We start from the raw sequence: 16,478 nt of genomic DNA, 5'->3' as shown, positions 1-16,478 counted from the left end.
GTACTTCTCAGTGCCTCGCGTCGAGTCCGATGTCGTAGCCGTCCTCTCCCAGAGCTCAACCTAGACCATCGCGGCCCCACAGCCAGAACTCTCTAGCCCCTGATTCCGGTTCATGAAGCGGCGCCATAAACATCCTGGTGTTAAGGACGCAAGTAGGGCAGGAAGAACACCACGACGAGCCAAGACACCAGTTGACTGTTGTTGCTATGCACTAGAATGCGTGGAAGGAGCATGGCCTGAGAGAATACTGGTATTCTCTCATAGGTCTGATCATGATGCATTTTGCGCAGCTACGATAAACAGCAAAGATCAAATAGGTCTTTACAAAGACGAAAGCAAAGAGATGTGCGAATAGACAATGGTTCATTATTCAACGCGACTATATCTAATCATTTAGTTGACTGTTCTACCGCTACAAATTGTCGTGATTCCTAGCTATCTATATTAGAATCAGCTAGTTATTTTTATTCACAGGTAACCGGTTCTGCAACTTTCCGGGTCTCTGTCGGGCAGCCTAGCAAACAAGACATGTTATTAGTATTCACCCAGGTAGGTCATAGTCAGTGTTATGAACATACCTGTTTATCGCGCCTAGTACCTTCACCCGTCCTGGGGTCCCAAACTGTCCCTTTGTCCTGCCCATTCACTTTTTCAATGTCTTGGCCTGCTTTGTTGAATACGCCTGCAACTTCCCACTCATTTGAGTCCAGATTTTCGCAAGTGATTGTGCATCGGCGATCGGATGTGCACACATGCTGATGCAAGTGAAATCTGTCGTCTGGTGCTCGGTAATAGTCATGTACTATAATTGATTGTGCCCCTTTCCATCGTTTTACAATATGGCAATTGGCAGCAAAGATGCCTGTCGTTACAAACGCAAGGGTGCTGAGCGCGCTAAATATAGCTGTGGTTTTCATGATGAAACTTTTGTTTTGGGTAGATAGTCTTCGACAAGTGTGGCGTGTAAATTATCAGACGAAATGGCAATCAGATATATAAGGAGTCGAACTTTGACGTACGAGAGAGATAATGAACGTTTAAATGTTTTGACGACAAATGAAAATCCAGTTTAACTAATCACATACTCTCCTCGCATTAAATACTCTGCGATTTGGATAACTACAATGCCTCGGAATCTTGGCGTATATAAATATATACAAAACTATATTAATTAAAAACTATACATAATGGGGCTGTCAGGTGTTTAGCTTTGGGGCTAGGCCTCGCCGATGGTGAAGTACCTGACGATCCTCCACGAAGGATCTGACAACTTGGAGAACAAGGCGCAGCAACATTCAGCAAGGAACAAGGCTGCCTAGGTGAATATGTCGTTCGTGGACAAACGTATCCCTATTCGTGCCACGGGTTGGTTTGCTCAGTACACATTAGCCCAAGTACGAGTTGTATTTGGTCTTGTCCGGGTCGTCATGATCCACAAATCTAGGCAAATGCGTATCGATAGAGCACTTACAACTGATGCATACGATCCTTAATGCAAATATAGACATGTTCCAGAAAGTTAAAATGCGATCCATGCGGAGTCATTGCATCGACGACAATCGCAGGCAGACCAGACCCGGGATCCCAGACTTATCGAGTCGCGCAAGCTTCTACATCTCAACTAATCAAAAAACAAGAAAAAGAAATGCCCTTTTCTATATCCAGCGCAAGCAGTAAACTAGGTAGCTATTTATTTCCAAAAGTGATTGTGGAGTGCCAAGAAGATTCAGCTTTAGAAAGCCCGACGGCCCAGCTATTGCAGACCGGGAAATGAGTTGATGATGCTCCTAATAAAGCACAAATGTGTTGTTAATGTGAGAGCTATGGTTAGCATGCTGCCTTGAGGCCTAAATTAGACAATTTATGCGTTAAAAAGGAAATTACAAATTGAATAGAGGATATATGAGAGCATTGGCAATACATGGAGTGACTCGGGCTTCAATGTCCAAAAAGCCGATCAAGAGAGACAGAGCTAGCCGTCTGAGTTTTGATCGCTGCCATGTGTAGAATCCCTCAATCGAACCGGATATTTTTTAACTTTGAGTGCCCTAATATCCTTCCTAACCACCAAGGGTAAATGGGTCGCCGCGGCAGTCTCGCCACTGCAGTAGACTCCCTCCGGCTTGGACGTAACCATCAGTCTGCATGGGTACTTGGGTTCAGATCTGTTTGTGAGGAAAACCAGACAACTGACGATGTGGACCTCATCGAGATGTATTCGGGGAGCCTGGCAACCGAAATCTTGCGCGTGAGCTCAGCGTCCCCATTTAAAATTGTAAGCTCTTGAGTACCATTGTTCTGCAGCATTGTTGCGCTGCCCCCAGCTGCGGCGTCCTGATGTAGACCGACGGCAGTGGAGATGGCAGTAGGGAGCTTTGAAAAAGTCATAGTAATCTCTGTGTGGCCAGTATTTGCTGACCTCAATCTTTTACTCGTTGTTGGTTCGTTGTATTCGTCACTGAGAGGTCTCTTGCCCAGACTATCATGCCGACCAAGCAGTTCAGCGGGGACTTCCATCAGTTCGGGCCAGGCTCTTCCATGATGGGTGATGGCAATAGATGTCTCACAAGATGAGAAGCAGATGCTTGCTTCCTTTGGCGGACAGTATCCAGGAATATCTCGCCATACCGGAAGTTTGTGGAAGTGAATGGATATTGATCCGACTTTCGCCTAAGTTAGTGACTGAGAGTAGACAAACACCCCTTAGAATAGATACAAAACATACCTTGACCAAATTTCCAAAGAAAAATAGAATTGTCGCTTTGATACAAGAACAGCGGTACTGTTGGATGAAAGGCGCAGCTACTTGGGATTACGTCAATGGGCACAGGCATCGTGCCAGAATTGACAAGTTTGACCGGTTCATTGAGTGGGCCCTTCGAGTATATCCCAAGGAATATACGGCTTCGAATCCCGGTATCCATAAACGCTATATAGCGTGAGTCTCCGCTCCAAAATATTTGATAAGAGTAGCGAGTGGTAAAACTGGTCTTTGGGTTCCAAGCGAGTTGGAGCTGAGGATGAGTATCCGGGGAAATAGGTACTTTTATGTATGTACCTTTGTGTGGGTTGAAGCGCGCTGTGCGAAGTCAAGGGCTGTCAGATGAATGAACTGAAAGCGGTCATTGGTGCTCTTCTCAAGTAGACCACAGCAAACAACTATCAGCGCATGATCAAGCCGCTGCATGTTGTGGTCTTCCAAGTCCCACCCATCATCGGGGTACAGAGCCTCCTTCAGCTCCGACGACAAACGAGCATAGACGGTCCACGTGGGAGCCCAACGAGCGAGATCCAGACTGTGGGCTCGAAGATTCTGTGCGTTTCTGAATTCGGATATACATGCTGTTGAGGCCATCTAAGCCCTCACATGCATGTTCCATGATGGCCGAACGTCTTTCTGACCGAGTCATCCCGGGTGAGTTCAGGTATGAAACCATAAGGCGGACCCACAAAAACATGCCTTCTGCTCTTTGAGTTAGATGTGATATGATATTGCTCTTGTCCATGTCCTCCGGTAGTAGCCCCTGTTCAAAGAGCTCGTTGACAGCGAGCTCAGCATACAACCGTATGTCATTTCCAAGGACGTCGCTGGCCAGTTGTACTTGACTCTCTGGTCGAACTGATCTGCGAAGGATTTGGATGTTGGGTCTGCTGAAAAGAACCGCTTTAAGTGGCGAGCCGCTGCACCATTCCGCTACCTGTCTTGCTAGAGCTTCATTTTCAGTGCACTCATCTACTCCATCAAGTACACAGTTAAGATTTGGCAAATGTGGAAGGCATTGCCATATAATCTCCAGTAGCTCGGCTTTAGACGCTGGACCGCTGGTAAGGGTTGATAAGAATCAATCACGGGCCCGTGCAAATGGATCATTTCGCGGCGTGGTCATGACAAGTATCGTGCCTGGAATACTGGACCTTCAAGCTTTTCGAGTCTCAAAGGAGCGAAAGGAAACAACTTTGTGAGGAACAAGGCGAGCAAGCTCCTTCCTATTGTATACCTAGGTAAATACGAAACCAGGGATGTGTGGCGGAGCCATATGCCTGGCCGCGGGTGCTACCCACCATCAAGGACTTTTGACTGGCGGGCTTGGCGGGGTACAGCTGGTCGGGCTATGCATACTGTTGATGATTGCTTGAATGGTGCAAGCAAACCGAATCGCCCTCACAAAACTATCAAAAAAGAATGACCATCTTGCAAGCTCATACTACGCTCACAGATGGATCAAAGGAAGAGCGACATTGAGGTGGTAGTCAACCAAATGAAGAAAGGCTTGCAATTTAAGAAGGGTGGTGTACCTATTCTTGAAGTTGCTTTGCAGGCAGACGAGTTGATAGCCATAAAGAGAAGAGCCTGTATACTTCTTGTATTGTGCATATATACCACCAGGTTTTTCTTTTTCCACTTCATTATTGACTGTCGTCGTCTTGGTTATTGCGCCTTACCTGAGGTGACCGAGGTAGATGGATTCCCCACAATCAGCCGAAGTTTACAGTTCTGGGGTCTCTACAGGGACAAGGGTCTGGGGGTGTGCTTTTTGACGCACACTAACGAACACGTGCAGGCAGAATTGATAGGGTAGGAGAGCCATATATTGGGTTAAATAACGCTATCTATAGTCTCAGGGCTCATCCCTGAACGCGAGCTCCACCAATTGAGCCGCGTGGCTCAATTCGTGGCTTTGCTTGTACCTGTGGGTCCAACCAAAGATCACTCTGGTTCAGGTCTGAGGACAACTTGTTCATTTTCGTCGCAAGTGGAGGTGATTTCGGCATTTCGGCGACCGACATTCCGTTATAATTAATTAAATAAAAATCGTAAAAATATACGGTTTGTACGTTGGATATAGCAATTAACAAAATAATTAACAACGATTTAATTTATATTTTTAATCGTTATATTGGTCGAATTGGGATATGGGTGGCCTTGATTCGCAAGTGGAGGTTGGGTTTTTAAAAAAAATTGAAATTTTTTGATTTTTTTTAATTATATTTTTATTTTTATATATAATTTAAAAATTTTTGCACGTGGAGGGTGGTATATACGTATATATTATATATATAAATTTTTATTAATATATTACGTAATATAAGGTGTTAAATAATTGAATAGGTAAAATATTAAATATTTTTAATAAATTTTACAATCGAAACGGGTTTATATTTTTACCAATTTTAACAATATTAATACCAAAATTTTAACGATTATATAACCGGTATAAACAAACGTCCACGTTTAAAAAATTTTTTAATATTGTTTAAATTGCATATTTTATATATAAATTTAATAAAATCTATATATTTTTAAATTCTATTTTATATTTATTTTAATTTAAATAAAAAAATATACGTTATTATATTATTATATATAATTATATTAAAACTTTACTATATCGAATTTTTTTCTTATAAAACCTTTTATTAATAAATATATTAATTATTAAATATTTATATAAAATATTAAATTTAACGTATATTTATATAAATAAAAAATTAACGAACGATAATTTGGAAAAGTAAATTATACGTGGGGGCTATTATAATTATACTAATTATTTTATATAAATAAAAAATTTATATATATTATTATTTATATATAAATTTTTAAATAGGGCGTTAAAAATAATAATATTATTATTTAATTTTATTTTAATTTATTTATAACGTATATAAATAAAAGGTTTTACCCGTTAAAAAGCCCTAATTTCAAGCTTTATACCAATATTTTTGTTATATTTATACCATTTTTATTTAATTAAATATTCGTAAATAAAAAATACACAGTTAAAAAACTATATCGCCGTTGCGTATATAGTGCATATACAGTGCGTATACTGTGCGATAACCTCCATTTGCGGCGATAATCGACAATATGTCCTCAGACTAGAACGGGCGCGATTTTTTTGGCCAATTTGATTGGCCGAAAAGCCGTGTGGCTGAAAGGTACATGGAGCGCCCGGTTCACCCTGCAATGCAGGGGGGTCTAGTTTAAGCACTGAGACTACGCTATTTAGCCAAAAGAGCGCGGAAACTTTTTTATCCTACTTTTAACGTTAATTTAACGCTCGCTATTATATAATAACTCGATTTATCGGATTATTTAATGCGATATACCCCCCAATTAACCCCTAATATTATATTAGGAATTAATTATAATATAACCCAAATATAACCTTTTTAAACCGTATTTTAAATACGTATATTTATTTATAAAATAAAAAAAAATAATATTAAATAACGGTAACGGTATAAGGCGTACCGTAATCCAATTTTATTATTATATTAAACGTAAACGGTAAATTACCAAATAATAATTCCGGATCCGTAATATTATACCCCCTATTATATAAACAATCATAATAAAATCGAATATAATCGTTAAAAACGCCTCCAATTTATATAAACCGTTCGTGTTTTTAATTTATAATTTTAATTTTAAATTTTATTTTATACCATAATAACCAAATTGTAAATAACCCTTTTACGTTTATTAATTTGCGCGCGTATTAACGATACCGTTATAATAATTTTATAATAATAGCAATAATAATAAAAATAAATTATAATTTCCTTTTATCCGCGTATTATATCACGCTATACGTAATACGTTACGCGGTACGTTTGTTAAACGTTTATTAACCTATTAAACCTAATATCGTTTTTTACGCCGATTAATAAAAACCGAAAAACTCGCGCCTTTCGGCGCCTTATTTTATAAATTTTTATTTTCCCTATATTTTTAATTAATTAAACGTTTTTAATATAATATATAAAAAAAAATGTTATAAAACGCGCCGTTTTAATAATAACGTTAACCGTTTTACAAACCGAAATCCGTTTAATATAATTTTTTTTAATATTTATTTTATAAAATATTTTTAATATTTGTAAATAAGCCGATATTACCGCCGCCGTCGAAATAACCGCCGAAACCGCTACCGCCGATAACGTTACCGCCGCCGAAACCGCCAAAACCGCCGCCGCCGCGTTTACCGCCGCCGCCGTTAACGCGGTTTTTACCGCCGTTACCGTATTAATTTTTATTTTTATTCCTATTTTTACCTTTATTTTTACCGTTAAAACCGTTCGGGTTTAATCTAATAAAAAATTTTCGGGCGTAAATATTTTCGTTTTTAATACCCTTTTTTACGCGTTTTTATTATTAATAAAATATATAAAATACCGGAAAAAAAAAGGAAAATAAAAAAAAAATAAAAAAAAAAAAAAAAAAAACCGACAATTCGTCGGTAAATAAAAATTTTTTTAAACGTTCCGTAAATATTTTTATTTTATTTTTTTCGCCGGTTTAAATTTTTTTTTATATTAATTTTATATATTTAATTACGTTATATTTGCCCCCGTTATATACGCTTTAACGATTTTATAAATCGTTAAATATTATATTTTAAATACGCGAAGGTGTATTTGTTTGGAATTACGACCGGTTTATACGTTAATTAACCGGACGTATATTTCCGCGTTCGCGGAACGCGTTTTCCGCGTTATTAAAATTACCGGGGCGGATATACCTGTTTTTTTTTCCAATTGGGAAACTTTTTAAACGCGCCGCGTATAAATTGGGCCAAACGTTTTTTATTTCGCCGTACGCCCCCGTTAAAAAAGTCCAATTTCTTCGGAACGTAATTACGTATTATTTCCGGGATTGGACCAAATTTTAAACGAAAAAATTAACAATTTTCCGAATTAAAAAAAACGCCTGTATTAACGCCCGATATAAAGGCGTTTAACGTATTTATCGTACCGTAAAACGTATAAACGATATTATTTAATAATATTTAAACTGTTTTTAAGGTAATTTTCGTAAATAACGTACCGGCGGTAATAATAACGATTATAAACGGTTAATTTATTACGGGTATTTATTTTATAATATTTTTTAACGGTATTAGCGCCGGTTAATAAATTTTTTATTAAATGGGCGGGTTTCGGCCCAAATTATTATTTTTATATTGTTTTTTATATTATTTTTGTACCGGGTTTTTTTTTTTTTTTTTTAACAAATAAAAAAATACGTTATATTATTACCGTATTTTTTATTATATTTGTAAATTTCCTAATACCTTATATTATACGTCGTAAAGGTTAAATAAAACCTTAAAATATTCGAATTTGGTTATAAAAAATGGTTTAGTAAATCCGTTTACCGGTATTAAATTTATTTCCAAATACGTTATTTGGAAACTGTTACGCGCGTATTTTTATTTAAACTATATATTTTAAATATTTATATAACGTAAACTAATATTAATTCGTAAATTTTTATTAACTATTAGGCGAATAATTTATTTATTATCGCAATATAAATTCCAACGTTAAATTAAATTTAACTATATATCGCGGAAAATCCTATTTAGGGTTATAGTTTTTTACCCACCTTAAATAACGCGTATAATTTAATTTCTATTATTAAATTCGTTACCGTAATTTATTTAACCGCCCTCCAATTAATCGTACCCCCGAATAGGAATATTACGTATTTTTTAAACGATTTTCTAATTTCCAAATTATTACTAAAAAATACGTTATTTGCGATTAATAGGTATTAAATTAAAGGGTTAACCCCGTATTTTATACCCAAAAATTTAAATCCGTATAAATATTATAATACCCGTTTGGTTAAACGTTTATATAATAGGTTTAAATTAGTAAAAAACCGGGAAAAAATAAACGCCGCGTACGTAACGTCCGGTTTAAATATAATAGCGGTATATAAAATAAACTTTACCATTTTTTAGTAAATTTTTATTTTTTTTAAAATCGCTTTATATTTATATATTGGAATAAAACCTTTTGGAAGCGGTATTGGAAAATAGCCTTTACTTTTTATAAGCCTAAAACGTATGGCAATTTTTTTAATATAGGAATTGTACAGTAATATAACCGTACGTTATTTTTTATTTCGCAATACGCGTATGCCAAAAAACCAAAAAAACGGTTTTTAACGTAATTCGTATTTGGTTTTAAACCTTATAATTACGGTTTAACCTTTTCGCGTATATTTTTTGGAATATAAAATAATTATATTGTTTACAAAAAAAATTATTATAATTTTATTTTATTTTAATATATATATATATATAGGGTTTGTTTTTAACGGAAATAAACCCTAAATGTTTAAACGTTTGCAATAGTTTTTCGTACCAAAATTTGGGTAATTTTCTTATTCCGTAAAACGTTTTTCGTAATTTAAATACCTTGTTTTTATTTCCAAAATTTTCGGGAACGGTATAATAAATTGGTTTATTAATATTAAATATTACGTTAAAAAACGCGTTATTTATATTTATTTATATTATTTTAAAATTAAAATACGTTATAAACGCGAATATTAATTTAAAATTACGCGTCGCGAATATCGTTACGTAAATATTTTTAAACGTATTGGGCGTTTATTAATTGCCCCTAACGATTAATCGAATTTTATACCGTTCGAAATATCCGTTTTTGTCGAATTTATACGTAAATACCTATATTAAAAGGATTGGTTTTATTTTATATTTTAATTTTAATATTATTTTTCAAATTTGTTTATTTTTTAATATAACCCATTCCAAACGCGCGGTTTATATAAATTACGCGTAATTTAAATATTAAACTTACTTTTTCCACGTTTTAAAAATTGGTATTAAATCGTTTCGGTATAATTTTATTTTTAAATTAGGCTTTTTTTATTATATAACCGTTATAACGGTTTCGTATAAAATTTTGTAATTATAATTACCGCTTTTTAACGCGTTTTATTAATTAGGTAAAAATATTATAAAAAACGCTAACCATATTTTAAAATTTAAAATAATTATCCGGTTTAAATTATATATTTGTTTAATTTGTACGTTTATATTTCCGTTTATTTATACTTTTTTTTACGGGAAATATAATATTTGTAAAACTTGTATTTTTATCGTTTCCCGTACGTTTTTTACGTTATACGTTTTTTTTACCCCGTTATTTACGTAATTTTATATCCGTTTTTAAAATTTTTATTATAGGTTTAAAATTACGTAAAAATCGCCTAGATTCGTTTAAACGTTTTTTATTAACGTTTTAAAATTTTGGCGTTAAAATTAGTTATTTCGTTTAAACGTTTTTAAAATTTTATTATTCGGGGATATTTTTACCCCCTATTTTAAATTTATCCGGTATTGGATAATTTTACGCCGTTTTTTCCGAAACGAAATCCGGTTTTTAGGCCGGGATATTTTTTTCGGATATAGGCGTATTAATTCCTTTATTAAAAGGAATTAATATTTCGGGTAAAAATTTTATACCGTTTAAAATACGTATTCCAAATTCGGTATTATTATTTTTTATTTTACGCGTTATTTTATTATTTTACAAAATGCCTATATATTTTGGGGCTATTAAAATATATTTTTTAAATTCGTTAATTTTTATATAAATATTTCCAAACGGTTTCGGCTGGTTAACCGTTTTATTTAAAAAAAAGTCCGTCTATTATACCAAATTTCGTTAACGTTATTAATTTACCGCCGGCGTACGCGGTGACCGTTTCGGCGTCCGGATTTTATATTTTTAATACGTTATTTACAATTAAATTAAAAATAGGAACGTTTGGATTTACTATAAGGTTTGGCCTATTTTTTAACAAACCCAAGTTTTTAACAATTTTTTCCCCCAAGGTTTCCAATTTTAAATTATAAATTTGGTTAATTAAAAATTCGTATTTGTCGGTAAATTTTCCTATTTTTTTAATTTCGTATATTATTTTTTGGTAAAAACGTAATTTGTTAAAACGTACGTTACGTAAAATAATAATTTTATCGAACGAAAATACCCATATATAATATATTTTAATAGCTTTATAACTTACCAAATACCTAATATAGGTTTTAAAATTCGTTTTAAATATTATTTTATTTATATTTTTTACCCTAATTAGGTTTAATACGTAGGTTTTACAATTATAAACGTAAATTTTTAACCAATTTGGGCGTAAATCCTTTTTTAATTTAATATATAATATAGGGATATAATATTTAAAAAACCGTTAAAATTATATTAATAGGATTTTATTGGGGTTAAAACCTTTTTTATTTATTAACGGGTTTATATTAATTAAATAAATTACCGTTATAACCACGTTAGGTTATAAAATCGTTGGAAAGTTAACCGTTATACGTATTTTAAACGCGCGTACAATTATTTCCTATCCTAAACGTTTTATTTAACCGTTGGATTCGTAAATATTAATTGGGGGAATTTTTATTTTAATCCCCAAATTTAAACAGTGTTTTTAATAATAAATATACCCAACGTAAGCTATAAAAACAAATTCGTTATCGTAAAAAAATTTAATAATTTAAAAACCATATTATTTCGTTACCTATTATTTAAACCCAAAAATAATAATAACGAATTCGTTATTAATTTTCCCGTTAAATGGAATGGCCGTTAAACGCCTTATATATTCGTTTTTAAATAATAATAAATATTTTTCCCCTATACCGGATTTTTTAAAATAAAATAAATCCAAATATATTATATAATAGGAACGGTAAAATTTTTCCCGTAAACGCCTAAAAACTATTATTTTCCCGTACGTTTAAACGTACGTTTTATATTCCAAAAATAATAATTCCTTAATTTTTACATTTTTAACCCGGTAAATTAACGTTTTTAACGTTTCCGGATTAAAATGGCCGGTTTTTTTATACTAAATTAACGAATTATTTTTTTTTTCGTCGAACGTTCCTATAAAATTTCCTTATAATATTTTAAAAATTTTCATTTACCCGTTAATTATTATAAAATTTATTATACCGGTAAAATTTACAGGTATAATAAATGGAATGCGCAAATAATTATTAAATAATTTATATTATAAAAAAATTACGTTATTTCGACGTTCCAATTTATATACCAAAATATTTTTTTTAATATTCCCAATACGGAATATATAATCCAAACCGTTATATTATACGTTTTTTTTTTTAAACGAACTTTTAAAATAATATTTACGTAAAAATTTTTAACGTAAACGACATTATTAAATTTTAATACCGCCCCGTTGGTAAAAATTCCTTTTATTATACGTTTACTATAGGCAATAATTTATACACGTTATATACCGTATAATATAAAACGCGGATTATCCTTTTTAGGCTTACGTAATAATTTTAAATTTAGCCGTTTTATATCGTTTACCAGATATATCGAATAGTAATTATTAAATAATATATTACCATAATATTAATTATACGAAATGTTTATCGACGTAAAAACGTTAATTTTATTAACGTTATACGTTTAAAAATTTGGAAAATTATTTTAAAATTCGTTATAAATTAATAAATAAGCCGTTAAAAGGATTATAATAAAATTTTTATTTTTATAAATTAATTTATTATTTCCGTTTAATATATCCCATTTTTCCGGAATTATACCGGCCGTTATAAATTTGGTTTTAAATTTTTTTAACGTTTTTTCCGTAATTTTTTTCGTGTTTATTTATATTTAAATAAAAAGGGTAATTTACGGAATTTTATTCCGGGGTTTTTTCCGGCTAAAACGTAAATTAAGGCGTAATAATTTTCTGTTTATTAGGGGTAACGACGATTATTACCGTAAAAATATTTTTAAACAGGTAATTTCCTATTTTCTTCGTAATTCCGTACGTAAATCGGTTTTAAATTACGTTTTAAAATAAACCTTCCAAAAATCGCGTATAATTTAACGAAATTACGCCTTTTACCTATTAAAAGGTTAATAATATCGTTATAAAATGCGTTTTTAAACCATTTAAAAACGTAATTTAAAATAATAAAATAATTTGGTTTGTCCAATTCGTTACGTAAATTTATGGCCTATAAAGGTTAAAAACGTTTTCCGGCTTATACGAATTTCCGAATTATTATATTTTTTTTAAAATTAACGATTTGGTAATTACGAACCTTTTCGTAGGCCGAATTGTAAATTTTAAACCAATTCGTTTTATTATTTATAATACGCGTTAAAATTAACGTAACGCGGTAATTTTTAATCGCCTGTTTTTTAACGTATAATTTAAAAAGTACAAACTTTTATTATAATATTTTAACCGTTTTTTAAAACGTATTTCACCCGTTACGGTACGCGGTAAATAAAGCCGTATTAAAATAAATTAAATCGGTATTTTTAATAACTTATGAATATAATAAATTAACCCGTTTAAATTATTTTTTTATATAATTATTTAATATTTCCTTTTTTTTAAAAATTTTATTTACGGCGTTTTTTATTTTAAAAAAAATAAGGTTTATTGGTTTAATAAATTTTTCCAATATTTTCGGTATTGGTTAACTTTTTTCGTAAAACGTTTTTACGATTTTACGTAACGTTACCTTTTACGGAATCGTATTTATATTCCACAATTTAAATTGGACGTTATATTTTTCGAATTTAACGCGTTTAAACCGTTCGGTAACGGTTTTTATAAATTTTTCGAATATTAAAAACGGTTTGTCGGTTTATAGATTCGGGTTTATTAATTTCCATATACGTAAAATTTCGGTATTTTGGCGGTAAATTTTAAACCATTTTAACCATCCTATTTAAAAATTAAATATTATAACCGATTTTTGGAATTTTTCGTTAAAAGTTATAGTAAATTTAATAAATTTGGAAAAATAGGGGCTATTCCCGGAAATAACCTTTAATTTGTAAAGAAAAAAAAAATAGTTATTATAACGTTATTAATATAATTTTTTAACGTAATTTGCGTAAAGTAAAAACTGCAATAATTTATTACTGTACCGGGCTTATAATTGACGTATATTAACGAATACGTGCAGGCAGAATTAATAGGGTAAAAAAGCCATATATTGGGTTGAATAGCGTTATTTAGCCAAAAAAGCGCGGAGGCTTTTTTATCCTGCTTTTAACGCTGATTTAGCGCTCGCTATCATATGATGACTCGATTTATCGGATTATCTAATGCGACACTTTTAAATGTCAATCAACCTCCCGATCTTGCCGGAACATCTTCAACTCTTGCCATTTTCATCAAATATTTCGGAAATAGTTTATAGACAACACCCCAAAATTACAATATGGCATTCAAATCCCGCGGCGGCCTAGACAAGGTCTGGCTAGGGTGGTTTATCATGCAGATAGTCGTCATAGGCTGTGAGTATTATTTTTTCAGCTATATTTTTTCCCCCATCGCGAGCGAAGAAAAAAAAAAAAAGAGGTTCCCCCAACAAGAAACTAACGAAAACCCAACCCAAACTCGGTCAGTGATCGACGCGGTCCCCTTTTACCCCAAATGGCTCTACGCGTCCCCCGAAAGCCCGCTGTACTTCCTTCAACGCATCCATGATTTCTATGTCGGCACGTACCGGGACCTGATCGTCACCGAGTGGCACAAAGCCGTGCCCGTGCGGCCCTGGGTGCGGCTCAACGCCTACATCGAGGTGGGCTTTCAGCTCCCGACGGCGGTGTACGCGGCGCTGCGCCTGAGAAAGGGCCGTGGGACCTCGGGTGGCGACGAGCTGCTGTTCCTGGTCTACGCTTGTCAGACTTTCTACAGCACCCTGCTCTGCGCCCACGACGTTTACCACTGGGACGAGAAGCTGTACACCATGGCTGAGAAGCACTTTCTTGTGGGCGGCTTCTACAGTTCTTGGATGCTTATTCGTAAGTAATCTTTTTGCTCTCTCTGGTTCACTTCAAACCAGGGCAGCTCGGGTGTTCCTTTCTGCGATGACAGGCAGATCGACTAACAATGTCTGCAGCGCTTACAATGTTTGTCGACATGTACTTGCGTCTTTACGGACGCGTGAGTGCCTCTGATATTGCAAAGAAGACAAAGTAAACCTGTTGGCAGATTTTGCTGCTCCCAAAATATTGGTCCAATAGAAAGAGCTCAGTTCGCAAGAGCTTGTTTATTATTCACTCAGTTAAACAGACCAAAAAGGGTCAGAGCCCTTTAAATTTTGCCTTTCCCGATTCAGCAAGCAAATCGTCTAATCACAAAACGTTGGCAAGTTGGTACTCATGCATGTAGGCCAAGACACCATGACAGTATATTGGCTCTGACATGACCACTGTAACACAAATGTCATTGTAGCGATACCACCCGCTTAGTCTATCGCCCTCTTGATTGGAGCCATACCCCAACCATTACCAACACCATTGCTCAGCCCATGGCCTAACGGAGTTGCTCCACCCAGCGCTCTTCCACGGAGTCTCTGAGGCAGCACGTAGCCCCAGAAATAGACGCAGGAGCATGTCATTCCCGCCAAGAAGGCAGATATGGCATAAAACACAGTGCTAGCATAGACATGCCCTCCCATGCCTTGCCATTCGACATGGCCCTCCGTTTTTGGTAGGGCCGGGGTCGGAAACCACCTCACGCTAAAGCTGAGCGGCAGCGGGTCGCCAATAACGAGACGCCTGGTCTGAGCAGCCGGACCCGTGATGTGGCTAAGCGGCGAGGTGCTGTAGGCGGCGCCGGAGTCCAGCACTCCGCTGTCGTGCGGGTGGATATGGTGCTTGGGCGTGCTGTGCAACAGTACGTTGAGGTGCGTACTGATGTGCAGGTGCGACAGCTGCAGCGTTCCAGCCAGCGCAAAGACAAGTGGTATGTACTCCATCTTGAAGGGCTTCTCGCCCACCGCCTCGACGTGCGGCCACGGCCTGGATGGCAGGCGGCACGCCAGAGGCGCGTCCGAATGTATGTAGAACTCGAGTAGGTGGAAGAATGGGTCTGTGATCATAGGGATGGTGCAGTTGAGCTCCGTCTCGATGCCATAATTGAACTCGAGGGACTTGCCCGTTTCGTTACAGGTTGGGAAGGGAATCCATTGGAGCTCATGGTTTGGAAGCTCAATATGTTCGCCGGTTTCTCTGTCAAGCTTCGAGTCAGCGGGGTCTGCCTGGTGGGTGTACGGAGCATTTGTTTGGCGTGCTCCGTCTGTGCGTGTACGTGTGTGTGGTTGCAGCCAAGCTTTCCGTCTAGACAGATAAATCTAGATACCCTAGGACTGATAGACTGGTGACAACGGCTCATTACATGTCGCTGCCCACCGAATCTCAATCGCACAACGGCCGCTTCTGCAAGAGCACGGATGTAACTTACGAGCTTCTGTTCAAGCACTCCACTGGGATGGGTGCACCAAAGTGGTATGATGGCAGGCTATCCGCGGTGGCTTGTGCAGCGCCAGCAAACGCTAGCAGCAGGGAAAGCAACAGCACCACCATGCTTGAAGTGGGATGAGCCATTGGCTGCATGCGCGAAGTCTTTCGAGTCGCGCAAAGGCCCTGTAGAGGGAAATCAAGGACACGGGTACATGATAGGTTGGTCCAATGATTGACTGACTGCCCTGCAGTTATTGCTTTAGCTTGCGCGTATGCGAGGACGCAAGCAGCCGCAAATGTAATACGAAGTGCAATCAAGGTGAAGGTGGCTTGTGCTCAGCCTGCGCGTGCTAAGGGGTGAACCGCATTCCCTCTAGCTAGAG

The 16,478-nt window shown here is 35.3% G+C and overlaps 4 protein-coding genes across 4 annotated transcripts; 1 reads left to right on the top strand and 3 right to left on the bottom strand.

Annotated features, from left to right (window-relative positions):
• Positions 1–412: 412 nt before the first annotated feature.
• PgNI_01401 (uncharacterized protein) lies at positions 413–917 on the bottom strand (the record flags this gene model as incomplete). The annotated part of the gene is made up of 2 exons (XM_031121473.1): positions 413–439; positions 579–917. 2 exons carry the CDS (start codon positions 915–917, stop codon positions 413–415), a joined length of 366 nt encoding a protein of 121 aa, XP_030987474.1.
• Positions 918–1,972: 1,055 nt separating this feature from the next.
• On the bottom strand, positions 1,973–3,887 carry PgNI_01400 (uncharacterized protein; the record flags this gene model as incomplete). Its single annotated transcript, XM_031121472.1, has 6 exons — positions 1,973–2,165; positions 2,195–2,663; positions 2,726–3,014; positions 3,059–3,296; positions 3,340–3,814; positions 3,851–3,887. The coding sequence occupies 6 exons, from the start codon at positions 3,885–3,887 to the stop codon at positions 1,973–1,975; spliced, it is 1,701 nt and encodes a 566-aa protein (XP_030987473.1).
• Positions 3,888–13,991: 10,104 nt separating this feature from the next.
• Positions 13,992–16,084, top strand: PgNI_01399 (uncharacterized protein). The gene is made up of 3 exons (XM_031121471.1): positions 13,992–14,142; positions 14,254–14,652; positions 14,751–16,084. The coding sequence occupies exons 1-3, from the start codon at positions 14,067–14,069 to the stop codon at positions 14,828–14,830; spliced, it is 555 nt and encodes a 184-aa protein (XP_030986802.1). The 5' UTR covers positions 13,992–14,066; the 3' UTR covers positions 14,831–16,084.
• PgNI_01398 (uncharacterized protein) lies at positions 15,099–16,248 on the bottom strand (the record flags this gene model as incomplete). Its single annotated transcript, XM_031121470.1, has 2 exons — positions 15,099–15,864; positions 16,097–16,248. The coding sequence occupies 2 exons, from the start codon at positions 16,246–16,248 to the stop codon at positions 15,099–15,101; spliced, it is 918 nt and encodes a 305-aa protein (XP_030986801.1).
• Between the last annotated feature and the right edge of the window lie 230 nt (positions 16,249–16,478).

The sequence above is a fragment of the Pyricularia grisea genome, assembly GCF_004355905.1.
Source record: "Pyricularia grisea strain NI907 chromosome Unknown Pyricularia_grisea_NI907_Scaffold_1, whole genome shotgun sequence".
In the NCBI taxonomy this organism is placed as follows: Eukaryota; Fungi; Ascomycota; class Sordariomycetes; order Magnaporthales; family Pyriculariaceae; genus Pyricularia; species Pyricularia grisea.
This window is presented reverse-complemented; position numbering and strand designations above follow the sequence as displayed.